General features: G+C 42.6%; 1 protein-coding gene across 5 annotated transcripts in view; it reads right to left on the bottom strand.

Annotated features, from left to right (window-relative positions):
• Nucleotides 1-74: 74 nt before the first annotated feature.
• TMOD3 (tropomodulin 3) overlaps nucleotides 75-22,016 on the bottom strand; it is a 77,079-nt gene continuing 55,137 nt past the window's right edge. For 4 of the 5 annotated variants that reach the window (XM_008268998.5, XM_089310344.1, XM_089310345.1 and 1 more), the window contains 5 exons: nucleotides 21,462-21,592; nucleotides 19,692-19,799; nucleotides 15,100-15,243; nucleotides 14,240-14,384; nucleotides 1,391-5,641 (listed from right to left, as the gene is read on the bottom strand). In XM_008268998.5, coding sequence (XP_008267220.1) covers nucleotides 5,607-5,641; nucleotides 14,240-14,384; nucleotides 15,100-15,243; nucleotides 19,692-19,799; nucleotides 21,462-21,592 — 563 coding nt within the window. In that variant the 3' untranslated portion in view covers nucleotides 1,391-5,606. Of the gene's footprint in view, nucleotides 5,642-14,239; nucleotides 14,385-15,099; nucleotides 15,244-19,691; nucleotides 19,800-21,461; nucleotides 21,593-22,016 lie in introns of all 5 variants that reach the window. The other variant, XM_002717761.6, reaches the window with a different exon arrangement.

The following is a 22,016-nucleotide window of genomic DNA, read 5'->3' as shown; positions in this document are numbered from 1 at the left end:
GAGGGATGTAAGCAATGACCTTCAGGACACAGGAACTAAAGGGATTGTGCGCATTTTCAAAAAGTATTCAAGTCTACAGGATATGTGACTTTATTAATTAAAATTATTGCATTATACGGTGGTTCAGTTTTACATGCCCATAGAGTATGATCTTCAAAAGAAACTTCAATGCGGTTATAAACTGGGTTGACAATGTTTTTAGTACTAAATATCAATATTATAAAATTCACTGCTTTTATACTCAAAAATTGGAAAAATAACTCATTTATAGTACTTTAGCATTAGAAAAAAGTATTTAAATATCTAACTTCACATAACAATGACTAATGCATGGTTACACAGGCAATGTTCAACCTTTTAACCATAACCAAAACCAAATGTAATTCACCCAAAGACTGGAAAGGAAAAAAAAAAGTAGGTATTTACTTCAAACTACAAAGGAGCTGACATCATTGTGGCATAGTAGGTTAAGTCACTGACTGTGATGCTGGCGTCTCGGCTGCTCCAATTCTGTTCCAGCTCCCTGCTAACGTGTCTGGGAAAACAACGGATGGCCCAAGTGCTTGGACCCCTGCCACCCACGTGGGAGACTCAAATGCGAGTTCTTTGGCCTGGCTCAGCCCTAGCCATTGTGGCCACTGGGAAGTGAAACAGGGGATCGAAGATTTCTTTCTCTGTCTCTTCCTCTCTCTTTCTGTAACCCTGCCTTTCAAATAAATATTTTTTAAAATAGAATTACGAAGATTTTTATGCTATGTATATTTTAAAAAACAATTCTTAAACAGAAATCTAAATATTTGAAACTGAATGAAAAACTTGAGTGGAGGTGGAGTTTAAACTAGTAGTAACTGCTTTTCATCAATTAAAACTCAATGATTAAAGAAAACAGTAAAACCATATGTGCAGACTCTAAGGGTATCTGATTATCAAATATGAAGTTATAATAGTTAACAAAACACGGCTAGCGGTGTTTCTTAGTGGTACAATTTATTAAAGATTTTTAAAATTTGTTTTATTTGAGAGGCAGAGAGACAGAAAGAGCTCCCATCTGCTTGTTCACTCCCCAGATGTCTACAATGGCCAGGGCTGGACCAGGTCAAAGCCAAGAGCCAACGAACACAGCCGAGGTCTCCCATGCGGGTGGTGAGGACCCAATCACGTGAACTCACCACCTGCTGTCTGCCAGGGTGAGCAGGAGCAGAGAGCTGGACGTGGGAGTGGAGCCAGCATTCAGACCTATGCACTGCAACATGGGATATGGGTGACCAAAGGGGCATCTTCACTGGTAGGCCAATGGCCTGCCTGCCACAACCTATCCTTACCTAGCCGCGACAGCTAGTGTCCCAAGTCAAATTCTTTACATATTAAATGAGTTTTCCAAAATACTTGGTAAAGGGTTGTAATCCTTTATTAAGTAATGGCTTTTTTCCAAGGTAATCCTCAGAACACTTTGAATAATCAGATAGCAAGATGGAGTTTAAAATTAACAAAACACTGTGTCTTATTACATAAATTTCCAAATTGTCTGATTTTTTATAGAAAACAATTTATGGAACAGAATTATAGGAGAGGATAATCAATATGGGATCAGAACGAACAAACTAAAACATGCCTATCAGTACTATTTTCTTCAATTTAAAAGTAATTAGCACAGATTCTCTTTGATTAGCTTGGTAAGCAAGTCTTAGGGTGAGAAGTATCTAGGAACATTAATGATCAATGAGCACTGATGGAGAAGCACTCACACCCCTCATCTGACAGCAGCAGCAGGAGAGGTCTCTCACACACTGTGTGTTCCGTTCTCTTGGGTGCCCTGTCTCCAGTCAACACTATTCAAAAACTGAGTAGCGCTGCAATGAAGGGGAAAAGCTGGACAGTACTGATCCTGCAGAGGACAGCAGAGGAAGCATGATCCTCAGACCTGCTGGGAAGTAACAAGAGTTTCTGATTTTACAGGCAAAAAGTCAGACAGCCCTAGGAGCACAGAGCTGAAAACCTAAGATTTTAAGAAATTCCATTAATTCCTTCATCTTATTTTAATGGTGGCAATGGTTAAATATAGCATACGATAGAATACAAATATTTTATCAAAACTTTTTTTATAATCTTTATTATATCATGAATTCCCCTTTTAAATGAAAACACATCAGATAACTGGTCAAGTGGAAAACAATTTACAAAGTTCTATTTACATAAAACGTCTTTCCAGAGTGTGCCTCTTGTACAAAGTAATCATGCAGACGATTTCATTTAGATAACAAGAATTTATAATTTAATGACCAAGATAATTCTTCCTGAAATCTCTTACTATCTGCTAATTTACTTAATACAAAATGTTTATTTGGTCTTTTTAATGACAGGCACTCTTAGAAAATTCTTTTCACCTGTTCTTTTAGGCGTCCATGAGGCATTAGCTGCAAGTATATAGCACCAAAATGCATTTGGTATTATTGTATTAGCCACTAATATTGAAATTATAACATAAAATTTCATGTGCACATGCTGGAAAAAATTAGAACTCCAGACAAATATAAAATTTTATGAAATGGGTAATTAAAACCTTTTTAAAAGTAGCAATTTAAAAATGCAAATAATTTTTAGATAACCAGGTAAGTTTAAATGGGTTAGATTATAAAACTTAAATCTCATTAAATCTTTGACTTAAAAATCCAGATTATTTCAAAATCATAAAAAACTTACTGCATTATAAAATCTTAGAGCAATTTAGAAATATTGAAGTTTTTACTAAAAAGCTAAGTGGTGACAGATTTTCTTTTCTTTTTTTTTTTTTTTTTTTTAAGATTTATTCATTTATTTGAGAGGTAGAGTTACAGACAGGGAGAGTGAGAGACAGAGAGAAAAGTCTTCCATCTGCTGGTTCACTCCCCACATGGCTGCAACAGCTGGAGCTGGGCTGATCCAAAGCAAGGAGCTTCTTCTGGGTCTCCCATGTGGGTGCAGGGTTCCAAGCACTTGAGGCATCTTCTACTGCTTCCCAAGGCCATAAGCAGAGGGCTGGATTGGAAGAGGAGCAGCCACGATACGAACCAGCGCCCGTATGGGATGCCAGCGCCATAGGCGGAGGCTTAATCCACTATGCCTCATCCCCGGCCCCAAGGTGCCACATTTTTAAAGAACAAAGTAAACACCATTTTTCTGTTACAATTCTTGATTTTCTATATTCAATTAGACCAATGTCCATATTTAAACTTACTTATGAAGAAATATTTTCTTCAATTATATAACAAACTATATTCTAGCACAGAACTGGAATGGTACAAGCAAAATATGCAACTTCTTCATACTTTGATAAATAATAAGTGAAAAAGATATTGCCTATAAGTATGATGCAAAATTCTAGGTAGGGCCCCTCTTACTTATACTACTACTACTACTTTAAAAATTATGGGAGGAAGGGGGCCCCATTTATCAATTTCCTGACTTACAGGATATTCAAATAAGGCCTGGCTGAAAGTAAAAGTGACCAATTCTTTCTGGAAGCCTTACTTAGTTACCCGCTCCACACCTGACTCCCAACCTGTGGGAACTGTGCTGGCTCTACAAAACCAAGTACGACTTAAAAGTTGTATATAAAAAGAAAGATGAGTTGGAGAGGAAGGTGAGAGAGGGAGGGAGAAAGAGAGAAAGAAGGCAGGCAGGCAAGCGAACAAGCAAGTGAGCCTTGCTAATCCGAAAAGAAACCAGGGGCCTTGACCTAAAGGGGAATAGTATAATGTGAGTCTCTGGCCACTTTAAATCACCGGCTATTGATTTAAAAACAAAACCAACACACCACAGCCCTTATAAGGGAAGCGTTACCCTGTTAAGAAGGCTTATTACCGGCCGGCGCCGTGGCTCAATAGGCTAATCCTCCACCTTGCGGCGCCGGCACACCGGGTTCTAGTCCCGGTCGGGGCGCCGGATTCTGTCCCGGTTGCCCCTCTTCCAGGCCAGCTCTCTGCTATGGCCAGGGAGTGCAGTGGAGGACGGCCCAGGTGCTTGGGCCCTGCACCCCATGGGAGACCAGGAAAAAGCACCTGGATCCTGGCTCCTGCCATCGGATCAGCGCGGTGCGCCGGCTGCAGCGGCGGCCATTGGAGGGTGAACCAACGGCAAAGGAAGACCTTTCTCTCTCTGTCTCTCTCTCTCACTGTCCACTCTGTCAAAAAAAAAAAAAAAAAAAAAAAAAAGGCTTATTACCATAGCATGCAAGCAGCTGCCCATTTCGTTATATAAATTACCTGACCCAAGCTGAAGCAGCAGACACTTTGCAAGTTAATTTCTTAAGACTTAAACCTCCCTGTAAATTCTTCTTAATTTCGAGGCAAGGGTTACTGGATTCCTTCCCTCCCTCTCTTGGTAGCTATGAATGCCTTTGCCAGCTCTGCTCCATGGGCTGGCCCTAGGGCATGACTACAGGGCCCTGTCTCACTCAGGGCTAGCCCACAGTGGCACACTGTTCCATTGTTCACTTTAATACTTGGAGCACTCTTCCTATAGAAATGACTTTTACACACACGATCTGGACAAATATAAAAGGAAATGTGTATCAAAAGTCAGATTATGGAGAACATCAATTTTCTTTATTTGTTAGAAAATTTGTAGTGGAGATTAAACACTGTTCATATAAGACCTTTTGTTTATGCTATGTAATATCAAGTAATTTATATACATGCCCATTATTATTTATTGACCAGCAGTTTCAATGACGCTTTTGCAAGCTCCTCAGATTTAAACTGCATCATATTTGTTACCTTTGACTTCATGTGTTTAACAGCAGCTTTTTTTTTCCTTTTATCCTAAATAACTAAGAGTTGGTCATATGCCCTTTTATGGAAAAGAAAAACAGCTTTTGCACTCAGATGCTTTTTACTGTTAGCTTCCACAAAAATTTAACAATGCCCACATTATTAAAATGAAAACCTGTGATGAACTTAGACACAGCTATCCTTTTAAGCGAGGTACGTGACCTGGACAGGCTGACGACGTTGAGACAGACCTGGGTGCTAAGCCACAGCGACAAGTGCAGTTCCTGGGAACGCACAGAGGGCCCGGCTTTCTCCCTGGAGATCTGATTCGGCTCCTCCGCAGACGACCAGATTGAGTCACCAGTCTTCAAAAATTCTGGTGTGTTTTTTTCATGATAAGGAAAAAACACACCATTGCCAAGATCACGTAGTCAAAAAAAAAAAAAGAAAAGTCTCCAGGCCATGGAATAAAGAAAGCTTTATGCCCAAAGAAAGCAAAAGCAATTGACATCGGCAAAGTCCCTTTTTGATTTTTAAAAAAGATTGGTCCTCAAAACGTTATTGTACATTAATGGTTTCTGAAACATCTGTACAAGTATTTTTTGCCTAAGACTCATTATAAATCATTAAGGCTAATTATTTTAATAGAAAGTAGAAATGTTTCAAGATATAAAATACCACCTACTGCTGATTTTACAATTTGAAACTGAAAACGACTTAAACTAGGAAAAAAAGATGTAATTAAAAATAAGTTTTTCCAGTCTTTTCCCTTCTACCCAGGAAAATGTTACTTCAGCTGTCACCAACGTGAGCCCCCGGTGATCTTCTGAAGTCTTCCAGGACCACACCTTGGTGGACTCACTGATGGTCTCCTTCAACTCGTCTCTTGCGTACTATGAGAAAGATAATGGGAAAATGTCAGAAATTGCTATCAGTTTTTATAATGTTAACTTGCTGGTAACAAACAAGTTTCGGTATACTCGTTAGTCTTACAAAAGTAAAATGTTCATTTCCAGTTCACATGACCATTAGTAAAGAAAACCAATTTCCTGTCATTCACCTACTGAGAACTGTGGGGCTTCGCAGCCAAGAACTACTTACCTAAGCTCCCTGACTCCCACCTGTGCTTACACAGCAGCTGCATCAGAAATCTAAGCTCAGCAGTCATCTTCCAGTCATGTTTATTGACAAAATGTTTACCAAGGCTTGAACAAAATGATCAATAAATTACTGTGCTAAGTTCTGGAATGATGTTCAGGTGATTGGTGTTAGAGAGTATGAAAAATAACTACAGGCTGGGCATCCCACATCTGAAAATCGACAATCTTAAATGAGCACTACTGGTGCTCAAAGTTTCAGATTCTGAGTAAAGCCCATACTAATTACTGTAAAAGAAAAGCTTTGAAATCTGAAACACTTCTGGTCCCACCTGCACCTGCAAGCTCTCCTGATCAGACTACAACAGACCACTTTCTTCGTCTGTGAAAGAACAGACCACAAGCACTTCTGTCAGCTTAAAGCTAAGTGACTTGCCACTGCTTTCCAAGTTTTCCTTCTCTTGTCTCCTACAAAACAACAAATGCAGTGTAATGAAAATCTCAGACTCTTGTAACGTGGTGGGGTCACTTCTGACTATCACAAACTTTGGCTGCCAAAGTAGCCAGCCAACTAACTGAATTGATGGAGTAAAGAAAGGGGCGTATCCAGGGATTCTTGGTCTTTTTACAGGCTCGGATGCCAAACCCTCAGCTGTGCTCGCTGGAGGCAGGGGAAGGCCTTCACCTTCAGTGCCTTGCTACCTGTGCTCTCACCTGTCAGCCCCCAGAGAGCAGCTGCTGACAGCCACCACCTCAGGGCTCATCAGTGTTGTGGCCAATTCCCATTCAGCAAGGATAAACAGCACAAGGCCCAGGGTCAGTGACAAAGCTGGATGAACAGTGGTTCTCTGTCTTCTGTAGTCCATACTTGGCTGACTTAACCTGTCTGTCTCAACTCATCCTCGGTAACAGAATGATGACACTTGTAGCTGATGGCTGTGACTTGCAAGGCGCAATACACTGCCCCGTGTAGTTCTAAGGACACGGGAAGGCTTTCCTAAACAGTGTTCAACGTCACCTTCCCCAGGCTGGGGATTCCAGACGGCCCGCTCAGAGGCTTTTTCAAGATAAGGAAAGCCATTTGCTATTGCAGAGGATTCGTACTTATGTGCTACTGGTTTTGCTATTTTCCCCAGTAAATTCCTTGAAGCCAGGCTGCTGGTCTATTAGTTTCCTGCTTTCTTCTGTCTACAGATTCAAGCAGGAAAGCAACTGCACCTTTATTCAGCCAACACTGGCAGTCTGACAGAGGAGCTAGGAGCCAGCGGGCGTGCCCACAGGCTTGTCTGGAGGCCTTTAACTGATGAGACCAGACACTGGAGCAACGTGTTCCCGCCACTGGTTTGCAGGAATATTTTTCACCCTTAACTTTGATTTAAATCCATGCTAAGGACAAACTTCATGTTTACTGAAATAACAAGGAGTGAAAAATCAAACGGACACTTGAGTTCTTAAGTACAAACTTAACTCATATATATTGAGCTGAGAAATATCTGAAAGGCAAATATCAAATAATCTTCTAAGGTAGAATATTTCAAAGAAAGTCTTGAATTGCAGCAGGTTTTAAATGTTATTGGCAGGCCAATTCAGATGTTAAAATGCATGCTATAAAAAATACATGTTAGAAACAAGATCTATAGGAGAGTGTAGCAAGCAAAAAAGGTGTAGAAAATTGATTATGTAGTTAGCTGGTGTAGAGATTCACATGAGACTCAAAGTTCGACTGAACATTACTTGTATACCACAGAATCTCTCTGCTGTTACAGCTGACACTTCTTGAGAGAGTAGGCAGAATTATTTCAACGAATAGCTGAGACTAGGAAAACAAGGAGAGGGAATGATGTTACCAATATAAGTGTACCAAAGATGAGATACAGTCCCATTTGCAAGCTGAAGAAAGATTATATGCCTAAGAGATTCTGTACAAGTTTCAAGTCTTACTCTCTGATATCTTTCAAGTTACTACATTTCAGGCTGCAGAAACCTGCATGTCAGGAGACACAGTCCTCGGGCTTTCCACCTTGATCTACACGGCAGAGGTCAGTGTGTGGTGGAAAACAGAATCAAGCCGAGACTGGATGGACGGGAGGCTGCCACCGGCGCTGCCACACACACACAGAGCAGCGGAGGGCGACGACTCCTACTTCTCACCTGTGTCCACACTTCACCTTCCTCATTTCAGGCCATCCTCTACATGATAGGCTTGTAAATTTTGTCTTATTAACAATCTCTGGGTATGGTCAAATTTTTTTCAAAACTCCATTCTACCATTATAAATCCTCAAAACTTCATCATCAATTGCCAATAAATCCTAACTTCATTTTATATTATTAAGAGTAATAGGGGCGGCCAGCGCTGCGGCTCACTTGGCTAATCCTCTGCCTGCGGCGCCAGTACCCCGGGTTCTAGTCCCGGTTGGGGTGCTGGATTCTGTCCTGGTTGCTCCTCTTCCAGTCCAGCTCTCTGCTGTGGCCTGGGAGGGCATTGGAGAATGGCCCAAGTGCTTGGGCCCAGCACCTGCATGGGAGACCAGGAGGAAGCACCTGGCTCCTGGCTTCAGATCCGCACAGCGCCGGCCGTGATGGCCATTTAAGGGGTGAACCAACGGAAGGAAGACCTTTCTCTGTCTCTCTCACTGTCTAACTCTGCCTGTCAAAATAAAATAAATAAATAAATAAATAAATAAATAAAGTAATAGGGGCCAGCACTGTGGTGCAGCGGGTTAACACCCTGGCCTGAAGCGCCGGCATCCCATATGGGCGCCAGTTCTAGTCCTGGCTGCTCCACTTCCCATCCAGCTCTCTGCCATGGCCTGGGATAGCAGTAGAAGATGGTCCAAGTCCTTGGGCCCCTGTACCCATGTGGGAGACCCGGAGGAAGCTCCTGGCTCCTGGCTTTGGATCGGCGGAGCTCCAGCCATTGCGGCCAATTGGGGAGTGAACCATCAGATGGAAGACCTCTCTCTCTCTCTGCCTTTCCTCTCTGTATAATTCTTTCAAATAAAAAAAAAAAAAAGAGTAATCAACATACTTTAAGTTAACACCTTAAATCACGCATTCAATGGCCTTCAACAGCTCTCAAATACCTCCAGCATAAAACCCAGAGAAACCTTAGTTTTCTGCCTTGTCATTATAGTGTCTTCTATCAGCTCTTCTTCCTAATCTGTGGACATGACCTTTCTTCTCTGGTTAGCTTCAAATAAGCACTTCTGGGAGCTTTATTTTGGACCCAGCACCATGCTGAGAGTCAGTTCTCAAAATATGCAGGCCGTTCTCAGCAGATATATAACTTGTTTAATCTCATATCTGAGCTTTATCCACGAAATCCCCTACCCTGGGAATGTCCTTATTGTCATTTCATGCCGGAGACCCAGGTTTGAAAATTTAGTTTGGAGCAGAAAACAACAGCCTGAGTGGGAATCTAGAGAGGCCCCAGCACAGGCTGTGTGTTTCCTTCACACCTTCTTTAACAGGGCCTCCTCATGCTTTAAAACCCTCTGCTCTGGACAGCTACTCACCTGCTCCACACCAGCACAAAGCAGCCTAGGAAACGGTTTTCATCTGTTTTCTCCTTTGTCCATCAGCCCAAATCTCCCCAACTCTCAACACTCGACATTTGTTTCCTTACAGAAATCTGGCCAAGGCGCCTACCACACTAGGCTTGGCACAAGAGGGGCCTTGCAAGGGTTGGCATGCCTGCCGTGACACTCAGCGGCTTTGTGCAGTTCCTACAGGGACAGCTGCTGGGATATCTGCCTGCTGGGAAGATTCAGGTGGCAAGTTTGTAAGTAGCATTCTCAGATTTTGTTAAAGTAGTTTCAGAGAAGAGAAATAGTAACTTTGAACAGGGTTCAAATTCCATCATCTTATTTATCCACTTAACACACTTTTATTAAGTGGCCACTATATTTCAGGCATGGTTTAAAAGAGCTGCAGATTCAGGGTTGGCACTATGGTATAGTGGGTAAAGCCACTGCCTTCAGTGCTAGAATCCCATAGGGCACCAGTTCGAGTCCCAGCTGCTCCACTTCTGATCCAGCTCTCTGTTGTGGCCTGCGAAAGTACTGGAAGATGGGCCAAGTCCTTGGATCCCTGCACCCGCATGGGAGACCCGGAAGCTCCTGGCTCCTGACTTTGGATTGGCACAGCTCTGGCCGTTGTGGCCAACTGGGGAGTGAACTAGCGGATGGAAGACCTCTCTGTGTAACTCTTTCAAATAAATAAAATAATTTTTTTTTTTTTTTTTTTGGACAGGCAGAGTTAGACAGTGAGAGAGAGAGGTGGAGAGAGAGAGTCTTCCTTCCGCTGGTTCACCCACCAAATGGCCGCTACGGCTGGCACGCTGCGCCGATATGAAGCCAGGAGCCAGGCGCTTCCTCCTGGTCTCCATGCAGGCGCAGGGCCCAAGCACTTGGGCCATCCTCCACTGCACTCCCTGGCCACAGCAGAGAGCTGGACTGGAAGAGGAGCAACCGGGACAGAATCCGGTGGCCCGACTGGGACTAGAACCTGGGGTGCCGGTGCCACAGGCAGAGGATTAACCAAGTGAGCCATGGCGCCAGCCAAATAAACACTTTTTTTTTTTTTTTTTTTTTTTTTTTTTAAGTACAAATGCCAGAATGGATGTTTAGCCTAGTGACTGGAATACCCAGATTGCGTACTGGAATGCGTTTTTCAATTCCCAGCTCTGGCTCTCGACTCCAGCTTTCCACCAACACAAGTCCTGGGAGACAATGGTGATTGCTCAAGTGACTGGGTTCCTGCCACTCATGTGGGAGACCTGGACTGTATTCCTGGTCCTCGGCTTCAGTCCCAGACCAGTTCTGGCCGTTAAGGGCATTTGGGGAGTGAATCAGCAGATGGAAACTCTGTTTCCTAAATAAATACTAAATCAGAATCTCTGAGAGAAGAAAAGCTAATAATACTGTACATGTTTTTGAAACTCTCTAATCATTTATGAAGTTCAGTCATATTCTAAATAAAATGATTTAATACTTGGAGGAAAACTATAGAAGCTAATGAGTGAACTCATATAAAAACAATTAGCATGGTTTGCAAAGCACATCTAATATCAACAATCACCAAAATACACCAATTTTCTGTTAAAAATAAGCAGCTAGAATTTTCTAGAGGAAACTGCGTCATAGAAAAGATAGAAAGGATATGAACGAATACTTTGGACAGTGATCTAGATAGAATAAATGATGCTGTATTTTTTTCTACTCTAGAACTTCAAAAAGAAAGCAAACTCAGGGCTAGCATTGTGGTGCAGTGGGTTAAGCTGTCAGCTCCACTTCTGATTCAGTTTCCTGCTAATGCACTTGGGAAAGCAGCAGAATATGGCCCACGTGCTTGGGGCCCTGTCACCTACATGGGAGACCTGGATAAAGCTCTAGGCTTCAGCCTGGCCCGGCCTTAGTTGTTTTGTTGTGGCCATTTGGGGACTGAACCAATAGATAGAATATCTCTCCCTGTCTGTAAACTCTACCTTTCAAATAAATAAAGTTTTTAGGAAAAAAAAAAAACGCAAACTCAAATATGGCTGAGGCTTAGAAGTAATGCATCACTTTGAAATGCTACTCCATTTCAGAAGTCTTTTTATTCTTGTCTAGAGTGCAGCTTTTAAAACACTTCAGTGGGGGCCAGCATGGTGGTGCAGTGGGTGAAGCCACTGCCTGGGATGCCCACATCCCACTTTAGAGAGCTGGTCTGAGTCCTGGATACTCTGCTTCTGATCCAGCTCCCTGCCAATGTGCCTGGGAAGCAGCAGACGATGGCTCAAGTACTTGAAGCCCTGCCACCCATGTGGGAGACCAGAGTGGAGCTCCAAGCTCCTGGCTTCAGCCTAGTTCAGCCTTGGCTGATGCAGCTATCTGGGCAATGAACCAGATGAAGATCTCTCTTTTTCTTTTTGACAGGCAGAGTGGACAGTGAGAGAGAGAGACAGAGAGAAAGGTCTTCCTTTGCCGTTGGTTCACCCTCCAAAGGCCGCCGCGGCCGGCGCGCTGCGGCCGGCGCACCGCGCTGATCCGATGGCAGGAGCCAGGAGCCAGGTGCTTTTCCTGGTCTCCCATGGGGTGCAGGGCCCAAGCACCTGGGCCATCCTCCACTGCACTCCCTGGCCACAGCAGAGAGCTGGCCTGGAAGAGGGGCAACCGGGACAGAATCTGGCGCCCTGACCGGGACTAGAACCCGGTGTGCCGGCGCCGCTAGGCGGAGGATTAGCCTAGTGAGCCGCGGCGCCGGCAGATCTCTCTTTTTCTAAAATGTCTTTCCATCTCTCTCTCTCTGCCTTTCAAATAAAGAAAAAAAAATTTTTTTTAAAACATTTCAATGGAAAACACCTTAACTTAAAAGGAGAATCACTTTTTGGAAATGTGGGAAAAACCTGTAAGCAGCATATTCAATTCAATCTTTGCTGGAATGTTTACTTCTGTCTGAAGTCACAAGCTGAGGAATAGAATGGGAACTGTCTGCCCTAGATGTGTGCAGGAAGATGAGAGGCCCCTACCATTTGTGTGAGGGAAATTAGTAAAGTAAGCAAACACTTGTATGTCAGGGACCATAAACTCTTGATTAAAATGATAAATTATATATAACTTATATAGAAATATAGAAGTATAATCATTGGGGCTGGCGCTGTGGCATAGTGGCTAAGCCTCTGCCTGTGGTGCCAGCATCCCATATGGGTGCTGGTTCGAGTCCCGGCTGCTCCTCTTCCCATCCAGCTCTCTGTCATGGCCTGGGAAAGCAGTAGAAGATGGCCCAAGTGCTTAGGACCCTGTACCCACATGGGAGACACATAAAGAACTCCTGGCTTTTTTTTTTGACAGAGTTAGACAGTGAGAGTGAGAATGAGTGAGTGAGAGAGAGAAAGGTCTTCCAAGTACTCCTGCCTTTGGATCAGCCTAGCTATATCCCTTGGGGCCATTTAGAGAGTCAATAAGCAGATAGAAGACCTTTCTCAGGGCCAACACTGTGGCACAGCGGGTTAAAGCCCTGGCCTGAAGCGCCGGCATCCCATATGGGCACAGGTTCTGGTCCCGGCTGTTCCTCTTCCAATTCAGCTCTCTGCTATGGCCTGGGAAAGCAGTGGAGGACAGCCCAAGTCCTTGGGCCCCTACAAGCTCCTGGCTCCTGGCCTCAGATCAGTGCAGCTCTGGCCATTGTGGCCACCTGGAGAGTGAACCAGCAGATGGAAGACCTCCCTCTCTGCCTCTACCTCTCTCTGTAACTCTGCCTTTCAAATAAATAAAATAAATCTTTAAAAAAAAAAAAAAAGACCTTTCTTTCTGTCTCTCTATAACTCTACCTCTCAAGTAAAATAAAATAAATCTTTTATAATTTTTTTAAAGATTTATTTATTTATTTGAAAGAGTTACACAGAGAAAGGAGAGGCAAAGGCAGAGGCAGAGAGAGAGAGAGGTCTTCCATCTGCTGGCTCACTGCCCAGATGGCCGAAATGGCCACAGCTATGCCAATCCGAAGCCAGGAGCTTCCTCTGGGTCTCCCACGTGGGTTCAGGGGCCCAAGGACTTGGGCCATCCTCTACTGCTTTCCCAGGCCATAGCAGAGAGCTGGATTGGAAGAGAAGCAGCTGGGACTGCATATGGGATGCCGGCACTTTAGGCCAGGCCGTTAACCCACTGAGCCACAGTGCTGGCCCCCAAATTATAATTATTTTATACTGCATCATACAATACTTAATTTTTATCTGGGTGATAGAAATTTGCACTTTTTGATGAAAAGGGCAAAAAGCTTTACGTTGAAATTTTTGTTTTAATAGCTACAAGATCTGATTTTTTAAAAAATGATTTATTTATTTATTTGAAATGGAGCGATAGAGAGAGAGAAAGAGGTATCTTCCATCTGCTGGTTTACTCCCCAAATGGCTGCCACAGCCAGGGCTGGGCTAGGCCCAACCTAGGAGCCAGGAGCTTCTTCTGGATCTCTCATATGGATTCAGGGGCCCAAGGACTTGGGCCATCTTCCACTGCATTCCCAGGCACATTAACAGGAAGCTAGATTGGAAGTGGAGCAGCTGGGACTTGAACAGGAGCTTATGTGGGATGCTGGCACCAGAAGCAGAGGCTTAACCTTCTATGCCACAGTGTTGGCCCCAAGACTTGATTTTTAACTGAGAACAAAGTGGTTGCTTGTAGAAAACTTCACTGAAAGCTGTGTAACATTTGTTACAAGAAGCTCATTTTATTATGACGACGACCACATCCACAATCAACCTTAAATATGAATCAGCATAAAAAGAGCAGTGCAAGTTTTCGAAATAAGGGCCAACCAATTTCTGCTAAAATTTACTTTGAAAAGTAAAAAAAGTTCCCCACTATATTAGCATAACATAATCCAGACACCCAATTTGACATTGTGTATCTCTTACCTAAGTCATTGTTTTTTGTAATAGCATTAGCCGCCCTGGTTCGGGGTCCCTGCTGTGTAAACTGATAGCCAAACTTTAGAATATTTGTATTTTCCTCTAGCATCTTGGCCATTTCCAATTCTACAGCTGTCCCCAACTGCTGCCTCTGAAATAATTAGAAATAAAAAATAATATTAATGAAATAGATCAACACATTTTCAAGGTAAATCAAAATTTAGACATTCAGGCACATGCTGATGGTCTCTTTTGAATTCTCCCAATTTCTACAAAATATATAAGAAACAAAATTTTGTTTCAGTATACTATCATATAGACACCAAAAAGTGTTTCATTTCATACCAGGGTGAATACAATCAAAAAGTTGGACAATATTAAATGTTGGCAAGAACATGGAAAATCAGGACTGATAAACTGCTGGTAGGAATATAAAATGGTGCATTGGTTGTAAAAAATCATTTGGTGACAGTTCAAAAAGTTAAACAGACTTACCATGACACTGTAGTTCCATTCCTACATAAATGCTAAGAAATGGAAATAGATGTACATGAAATGTCCATAGCTTCATTATTCCTGACAGTCAAGAAGCAGAACTACCCCAAATGTAATGGAGTATTTTGCGGCCACAGAAAGCAACAAAGGCCTGATACATGCCACAGCATCAATGAGCCTCCAGAGCATTATTCTGGGGAAAGAAGCCAGATACCAAGGACCACACATCATGTGATCTCAATTCATTAATATTCTACATACACCAAATGTCCTCTAATCTTTCAGCCCCTACCTTCCCAAAGGGCTCCTTGACAGCTTTCCTCCACGCCCTACACAGTGGTCTCACACATCGACTACTGCATAGCACTGACCTGATTGTCAATCTTGAGCTCTGACAGGGTTTCATTATCTTTTAAAGCATCAATCAGTGCCAGAATGCCAGTTCCTGTAATAAAGTTGGACTCCATATTTAAGCTCTTCAAAGTTTTGTTCACCGTCAGCATTTCTGCAAAAGCCTAGAAATTGAAGAAAATATTTCTAGATTAAAATTTTGGTAGTGCCTATCATATATTGTAAACAAAAATCATATATCATAAACAAAAAGAGTAATTACCAGAAGTTTCTCATAAGTCTGTTACAGCATCACACACCACCACCTTGGTTTCACAGGTCTACTCTTCCTGTGTACCCTGTCCCAATCTTTAGAGGTGTAATGCTCTGATGGTGACATTCTCTACTCCCACTCATGCTGGTTTTTTTTTTTTTCCAAAAATTATTAACTATTTGAAAGGTAGGGTGAAGGTGACACCCACACACCGAGAGAGGGAAGAGAGAGCGAGAGAGAGAGCGCGCGCTTCTATTTACTGGCTCACTCTCCAAATGGCTGAAAGGCTGGTCCAGGTTGAAGCCTGGAGCTCTATCCAGGTCTCCCTTGTGAGTGGCAGGGACTAAAGCACTTGAACCCTCATCTGGTGCTTCCCAGATGCATTAGCAGGGAGCTGGATCAGAAGTGGAGGAGCTGGGACTCAAACCAGCATTTCAATATGGGATGCCAGCCAGCATCACCACAAGGACGACTTAACCCACTGCACTGTAACATCCACCTCTATTCACATATGTTCATTCATACCCTACTTCATGCCTCTTTCTCCTACAGCTCTCACTTTCAGTTAGTAGGACTAACTTCATCAATGTCTCTGGAACATTTTTTTCTTATTTGAGTTCTGCTGCAACTGGGTTTCTGTGAAGTCAAAATGAGTCTAACTTATGGACTGATTTCCAGAGCAGGGACCAAAAGGAATGCCCAAGCCTGAAGGTCAGAAAAGGCCACAGATAACCAGAACCAGAATAGAAGGACTATGGAGAAGAGGCAACTAACTAAATATGAAATAAACCAAGGGACGGCATGACTTCAGTCTGCTTCCAGTATGTTTCCTCCAGATATGGTACAGGGCTAGGCATTTGAATCAGTAATTAATGAACATTATATTAATTAATTAACAGATACCACCAAGAGAGAAGAGGGAAAGGGAGGGGAGAGTAGGAAAAACAGAGAGGCAAAGAGAGGGGGAGGGAGAGAAAGAAGGGAAGACTGAGTTTGAGTTTATATAAAACAGCCCTTTTGAGGGATCAGAAGCAAGGTATTAACTTCCAGAAAATATGCATAAGATCAAGCCTAAAGTCAAGTTAAAGATGGGAGTAGGAGGAATGCAGGTATGTACACAAGTGTACTTGAAAATAAAATTTTATTCATTTATTTATTTGTTTGATAGGCAGTGTGAGAGGGAGAGACAGAGACAGACAGAAAATCTTCCACCCTTTGGTTCAATCCACAAATGCCTGTAATAGTCAGAGCCAGGCTAGGCTGAAGCTAGGAGTCAGGAACTCCATCTGGGTCTCCTGTGTGAGTGACTGGAACCCAAGTATATGGGTCATCATTGCTTCCTCCCAGGGTGTGCATTATCAGAAAGCTATATTGGGAAGCAGAAGCAGAACTCTATCCCAGGCACTCTGATACAGGAGATGGGTATGTCAAACAGCAGCTTAACCCACTGTGTCACAACACCCACCCCTAATCACCTGTAATTTCAACTGTGAACAACTAGCCATGTGGCCTGGAACAAATCCCTTATCCATCTGCACATACATTGATTAAATATTACTGAGGATTCAATAAGGACTATTCCAGAGACTCGGAAATAAAATAGACAGATCCTTACCTGATGAAACTTATATTCTGAGAGGGGACACAGCAACAAACAAGCAAGCAAAATGTAATGTTGCAAGGCCATTTGAGGAAGACCAAGACAGCAGTGTGGCTGGAGTACAATGACAGGCCAAGTAAAGGAGGTGACTTTCGCTCACATAAGGCCTTCTAAGGCCATTGAAAGATCTTTTTTACTCTTAGTGAGATAGGAAGCTGCTGGAGGGTTCTCAGGATGATGTGATTTATTAGTCTAAATTTCAAAATAATTACTGCTGATGCTGTGTGGAGAATTTGCTGCAGAGTGGGTGTAACAGAAGAGGACAGCTCACTAGGAGGCTCTTGTGGTACGGTGGTAAGGCCAGAGAAGACGGTGGTGCAGGTCCAGTGGGCAGTTGTGAAAATGGTGGACACTGGTTGGATTCTAGGAGTATTTTAGAGACTGAGCTGAATATATGTTTAAGCTTCTGAGAAAGGAAAGTCAAGGATGGGTCCTCTAAAAATATATATTTAACTTTAGTTAGAGACAGAGGGAGGGTGACAGCTCCTACCCACTGGTTCATTCCCTAAATAACCCCAATGACCAAGCTGGGCTGGGCAGAAGCCAGGAACTCAGTCCAGGTCTCCCACGTGGATGGCAATAACTCAGTCAGCTGAGACATCACCAATGCCTCCCAAGATGTGCTTCAGCATGAAGCTGAAACCAGGAGCCAGAGCTAAATAGCAAATCCAAGTACTCTGATATGGGTTATAGGAACCTGAACTGCGAGGTTAAACAGCTCACCGACATCCTCCGCAACCCAGCCCCAGCCTTTTTCTGCCTGAGCAGTAAGACGGGCTTTGCCATTTAGTGAGCTAGAAAAGAATATGAGAGAAGCAGGAACAGGACAGAAGTCAGGAGCTTGATGCGCGAGGTCTATCAGGTACCCAAAAAAAGCTATCGAGAGGTGGACATGACTACGGAGTTTAGGAGGGATGTACACACTGGAGATAATAACACCAGTCATCAGTATTTGCAGATAATACAAGAATACAGTAATGGAACAGAATGAGGTCAGCCAGGAAGTAAGTGTACACAGAGAAAAGCCCAGCACATTCTTTTTTTTTTTTTTTCTTTAAAGATTTATTTATTTCCTTGAAAGAGTTGCATAGAGAGAGGAAGAGGAGAGGCAGAGAGAGAAAAACAGAGAGGTCTTCCATCTGCTGGTTCACTCCCCAGATGGCCGCAACGGCTGGAGCTGTGCCAATCCGAAGCCAGGAGCAAAGAGCCAGGAGCCTTTCAGGGCCTCCCACGTGGGTGCGGGGGCCCAAGGACTTGGGCCATCTTCAACTGCTTTCTCAGGCCATAGTAGAGAGTGGGATCAGAAGTTGAGCAGCTTAGACTTGAACTGGCGCCCACATGGGATGCTGGCACTGTAGGCAGCAGCTTTACCCACTATGCCATAGCGCCAGTCCCCTCAGGCCATTCTAATGTCAGGAAATTGTAGAGATAAGGAGGAAACAGCACAGGGACCTGAGAAAAGCTGTCCAATGAGGTAGGAGGAAAACCTAAGGAAATTCATAGCCGAGTGAGGGAAAAGATTCATATGATTAAGTGGGATTTAGTCTAAGAATATAAGGATGCTTTAATATACAAAGATCATATTAATAGAATGAAGGGGGGAAAACACATGACCATTTCAATAGATGTTGAAAAGCATTTGACGAAAATCTAATACTACAGATTCATAAACAGGATTACTCCTCTGCAGATGCTAAAAGAATGTAGATCTCAGGGCTGGCGCTGTGGTGCAGCTGGTTAATGCCTTGGCCTGAAGCATCGGCATTCCATACGGGTGCTGGTTCGAGACCCGGCTGCTCTACTTCCAGTCCAGCTCTCTGCTATGGCCTGGGAAAGCAGTGGAAGATGGCCCAAGTCCTTGGGCCCCTGCACCCACATGGGAGACCCGGGGGAAGCTCTTGGCTCCTGATCAGCACAGCTCCGGCCGTTGTGGCCATCTGGGAAGTGAACCATTGGATGGAAGACCTCTCTCTCTCTCTCTCTCTTTCTCTCTCTGCCTCTCCTCTCTTTGTGTAACTCTGACTTTCGAAGAAATAAATAAATCTTAAAAAAAAAAAAAAAGAATGTAGAGCTCCATGTGCTGACATGAAAGATCTCTAAGACATATCATTAAGAAAAAATCAAGTTGCAGAACAGTAAACAGCGTATAATTACATTAATTTGTTTTGGAAAACTCAGTTATACCCATTTTAAAAATTCACAAGAAGGAAATACAGGGAAAAATAAACAAAAAAGGGCAGTAAATGATAGTGGGGAGTGAATATTGTTCATAAAATCACAACTTAGAGGGGGTGGCATTGTGGGTAGAGTAAGTTAAGCCACTGCCTGTGATACTGAATCCCAAACAGAGTGCCAGTTCCAGGGCTAGCTGCTCTGCTACTGATCCAGCTTCCTGCCAGTGTGCCAGGGAAGGCAACTAAAGATGGTCGGAGCCCCACCACCCACGTGGGAAATCAGGATGGAGTTCCAGGCTCTTGGCTTTGTTCAGCCTGGACCAGCCTCAGCACGTTGGAGCCATCTGGGGAGTGAATCAGTGGATGGAAATCTATTTTTGTCTCTCCTTCTCTGTCATTCTGCCTTTCAAATAAATAAAACCGATATTAAAAAACAAAATTAAAAAACCCCACAGTTTAACTACCAAGTTAACACACCCTGGTATGGAGGCACAATTTCAGTATTGTCAACAGTAGCTTACTTACAACAGCAACGGGGTCATTGCTCCGTGTGGCTGCAAGACTGAAACACTGCACATGTGTGTTGGTTTCCAAAGCCTTTGCAAAATCTTTTAGGGTTGGAATTGGGATATTCTTTAAAGACAACAATATAAAACATCATTACATTTTAGTTTTCAGGAAATTTAGCCCATCATTTAAATATATTTGTTCTTATTTGTTTTCAAATGTACACAGAATTATATAAGTATACAACAGTTAGTCTACAAATGAAAAAAAAAAAACAAACCCATAGCTGCCTCCATATCTACTTGAATTCTCTGTTATGGCACATTTGCACAAATGATTGACTCAGAGCACAGCACATATCACCATTTCTCTAGCAGTTTGGTTAAAGAAACTCTCCATATTCTACTTTAAATTATCCTTATTATATGAAGGCAACTGTTCATTCCAAGTGAATTCACTTTCCTGCAAAGAGGGAGATGTGGGAGTCTACCTCTAATGAGCATGATTCTGGCAGATGACAGTGTTCTCAGTCACTTCATAAGCTACAAAGTATTAAGAGAGAGTAACTCTGAAGTACTTGAAAGAGGAAAAATAGTTACAGGAGGCACTGATATCTTCCTTTAATACCTAAGACTTCATTTCCCAATAGCCTGGTTATTTTTAGATCACTATTGTTTATTCACAATGATAAACAGGAACTGAACTAAAACAAAAAATATTAGTTATCAGCTAAGGACATCAGCATATCAGCACTCTTCCCTCCACTCACATGAAGGAGCACAGAGGTTGTCTCTCCTAGGTTCAGAATCTTCCAACCCCAATTCAGATAGGTCAAGATTTAAAATGAGGAATGGCTAATACTCAAGAGGTACTGAGTTCACTCTTTGATAATTAATTACTGCTATGCCCTAACTCCAAGGAAGTAATGCACTGTTTAAAATTCAGTAGATATCAGAAATCCCATTTTTAGCCCATTTAGTTTAATAAAGACAAATGAAAACGCGTGCACATACAATAATAACCTGTTAGTGAATGTATATAGTGACTACACATAATCAACCCAAACTGGAAGGAATCCCTCCCTACAATGGATGGGCACAGGGCAGCATATCCATTCACTGGAGTACTAGTGAGAACAAAAAGGAATCAGCCATGGTATATCCAACAACATGGATGACTCTCAAATGCATTATGCATGGGCACTCTCAAAAGGCTAGAAATATGATTCCATTTATATGATGTTCTGGAGAAGGCAAAATGCCAGGGAAAGAAAACACATCAGCGGTTGTCAGGCACCAGAGCCCGGGGGCAGCAAATGACTACACTGGTGTGTGAGAGGACTTGTGGGGTGACAGACATGCTCCACATCTTGACTGCCATGGTAGCTGGACATCTGTAGGCAACTGTCAAAGCTCAGAGAACTGTGTACTAAAGCAGATAATTTTTACTATATATAAATTATACCTTGAGAAACCTGATTTAAAAAAACAAAACACAAAAGGCTAAATGTTCTTTGGAAGTCAGAGGAACCACTGGATAGTCAGATAGTTCTACAGGGTTTATATTTTTATATGGTAAACTCTCAAAAAGTCAAGTCAGAGAAATCTTTACTATAATATTTTAATTTCTAAACTACGAAGGAGCCTATGTTAGCTTACTGTTGAGGAACAGAAAGTCTACCTTAAGGTAGAAGGAATTAGACCACTCTGTGAAAACTGCCCAGGCCTCAGCCTAGGCTCAAGTGACTCAAAGCAACACGAACCATCTGTGTTTGCTTAGTACACCTACCTTTATGTTATTCAAATTAACTTCAATAAGACGAGCATCATTTTCTTTAATTCTCCTTAAACTCTCTTCAACATTGGTTGGATTTGGTGGCTCATCAAATACTGGAAGAATCTTTTCACCTTTTACCACATCTACAGTGACAAACAAAAGCTTGATAAATTTCCTAATGTGATTCAATCACAATCTATAAAGCTTTCCTGCCAAAACAAAAACTGCACCTCAATCTGACCACGTCATTAGAACTAAGTTTACAGTAACACAGGGGGACAGAAAAACATAAAATGACACAAGGTTGCAATGAGCCAAATGTAGAATGTGGAAAATTCTTCCTGACAAATAATCCAGCTTTTTTAAGAAATAAATGCATGAAAAAAGAGGGAAAGAGATGGCAGAGAAGTGTGAATGAAGAGAGACTAGAAAGGCAAGCAAATCAAATGCAGTATGTAACTTCTATTTGGATCCTGAATTGAATCAAACGTGAAAAGATCTTTTTGAGAAAAAGAGGTGATCTGGCCAAGGACTGGGTATTACATGGTAAGATGAGTTACTATTTAT

The sequence above is a fragment of the Oryctolagus cuniculus genome, chromosome 12 (assembly GCF_051225735.1).
Source record: "Oryctolagus cuniculus isolate XC-2025 breed Fujian yellow rabbit chromosome 12, ASM5122573v1, whole genome shotgun sequence".
NCBI classification, from domain to species: Eukaryota; Metazoa; Chordata; class Mammalia; order Lagomorpha; family Leporidae; genus Oryctolagus; species Oryctolagus cuniculus.
The sequence above is the reverse complement of the archived record's forward strand: the minus strand, read 5'-3'. Positions and strand labels throughout refer to the sequence as shown.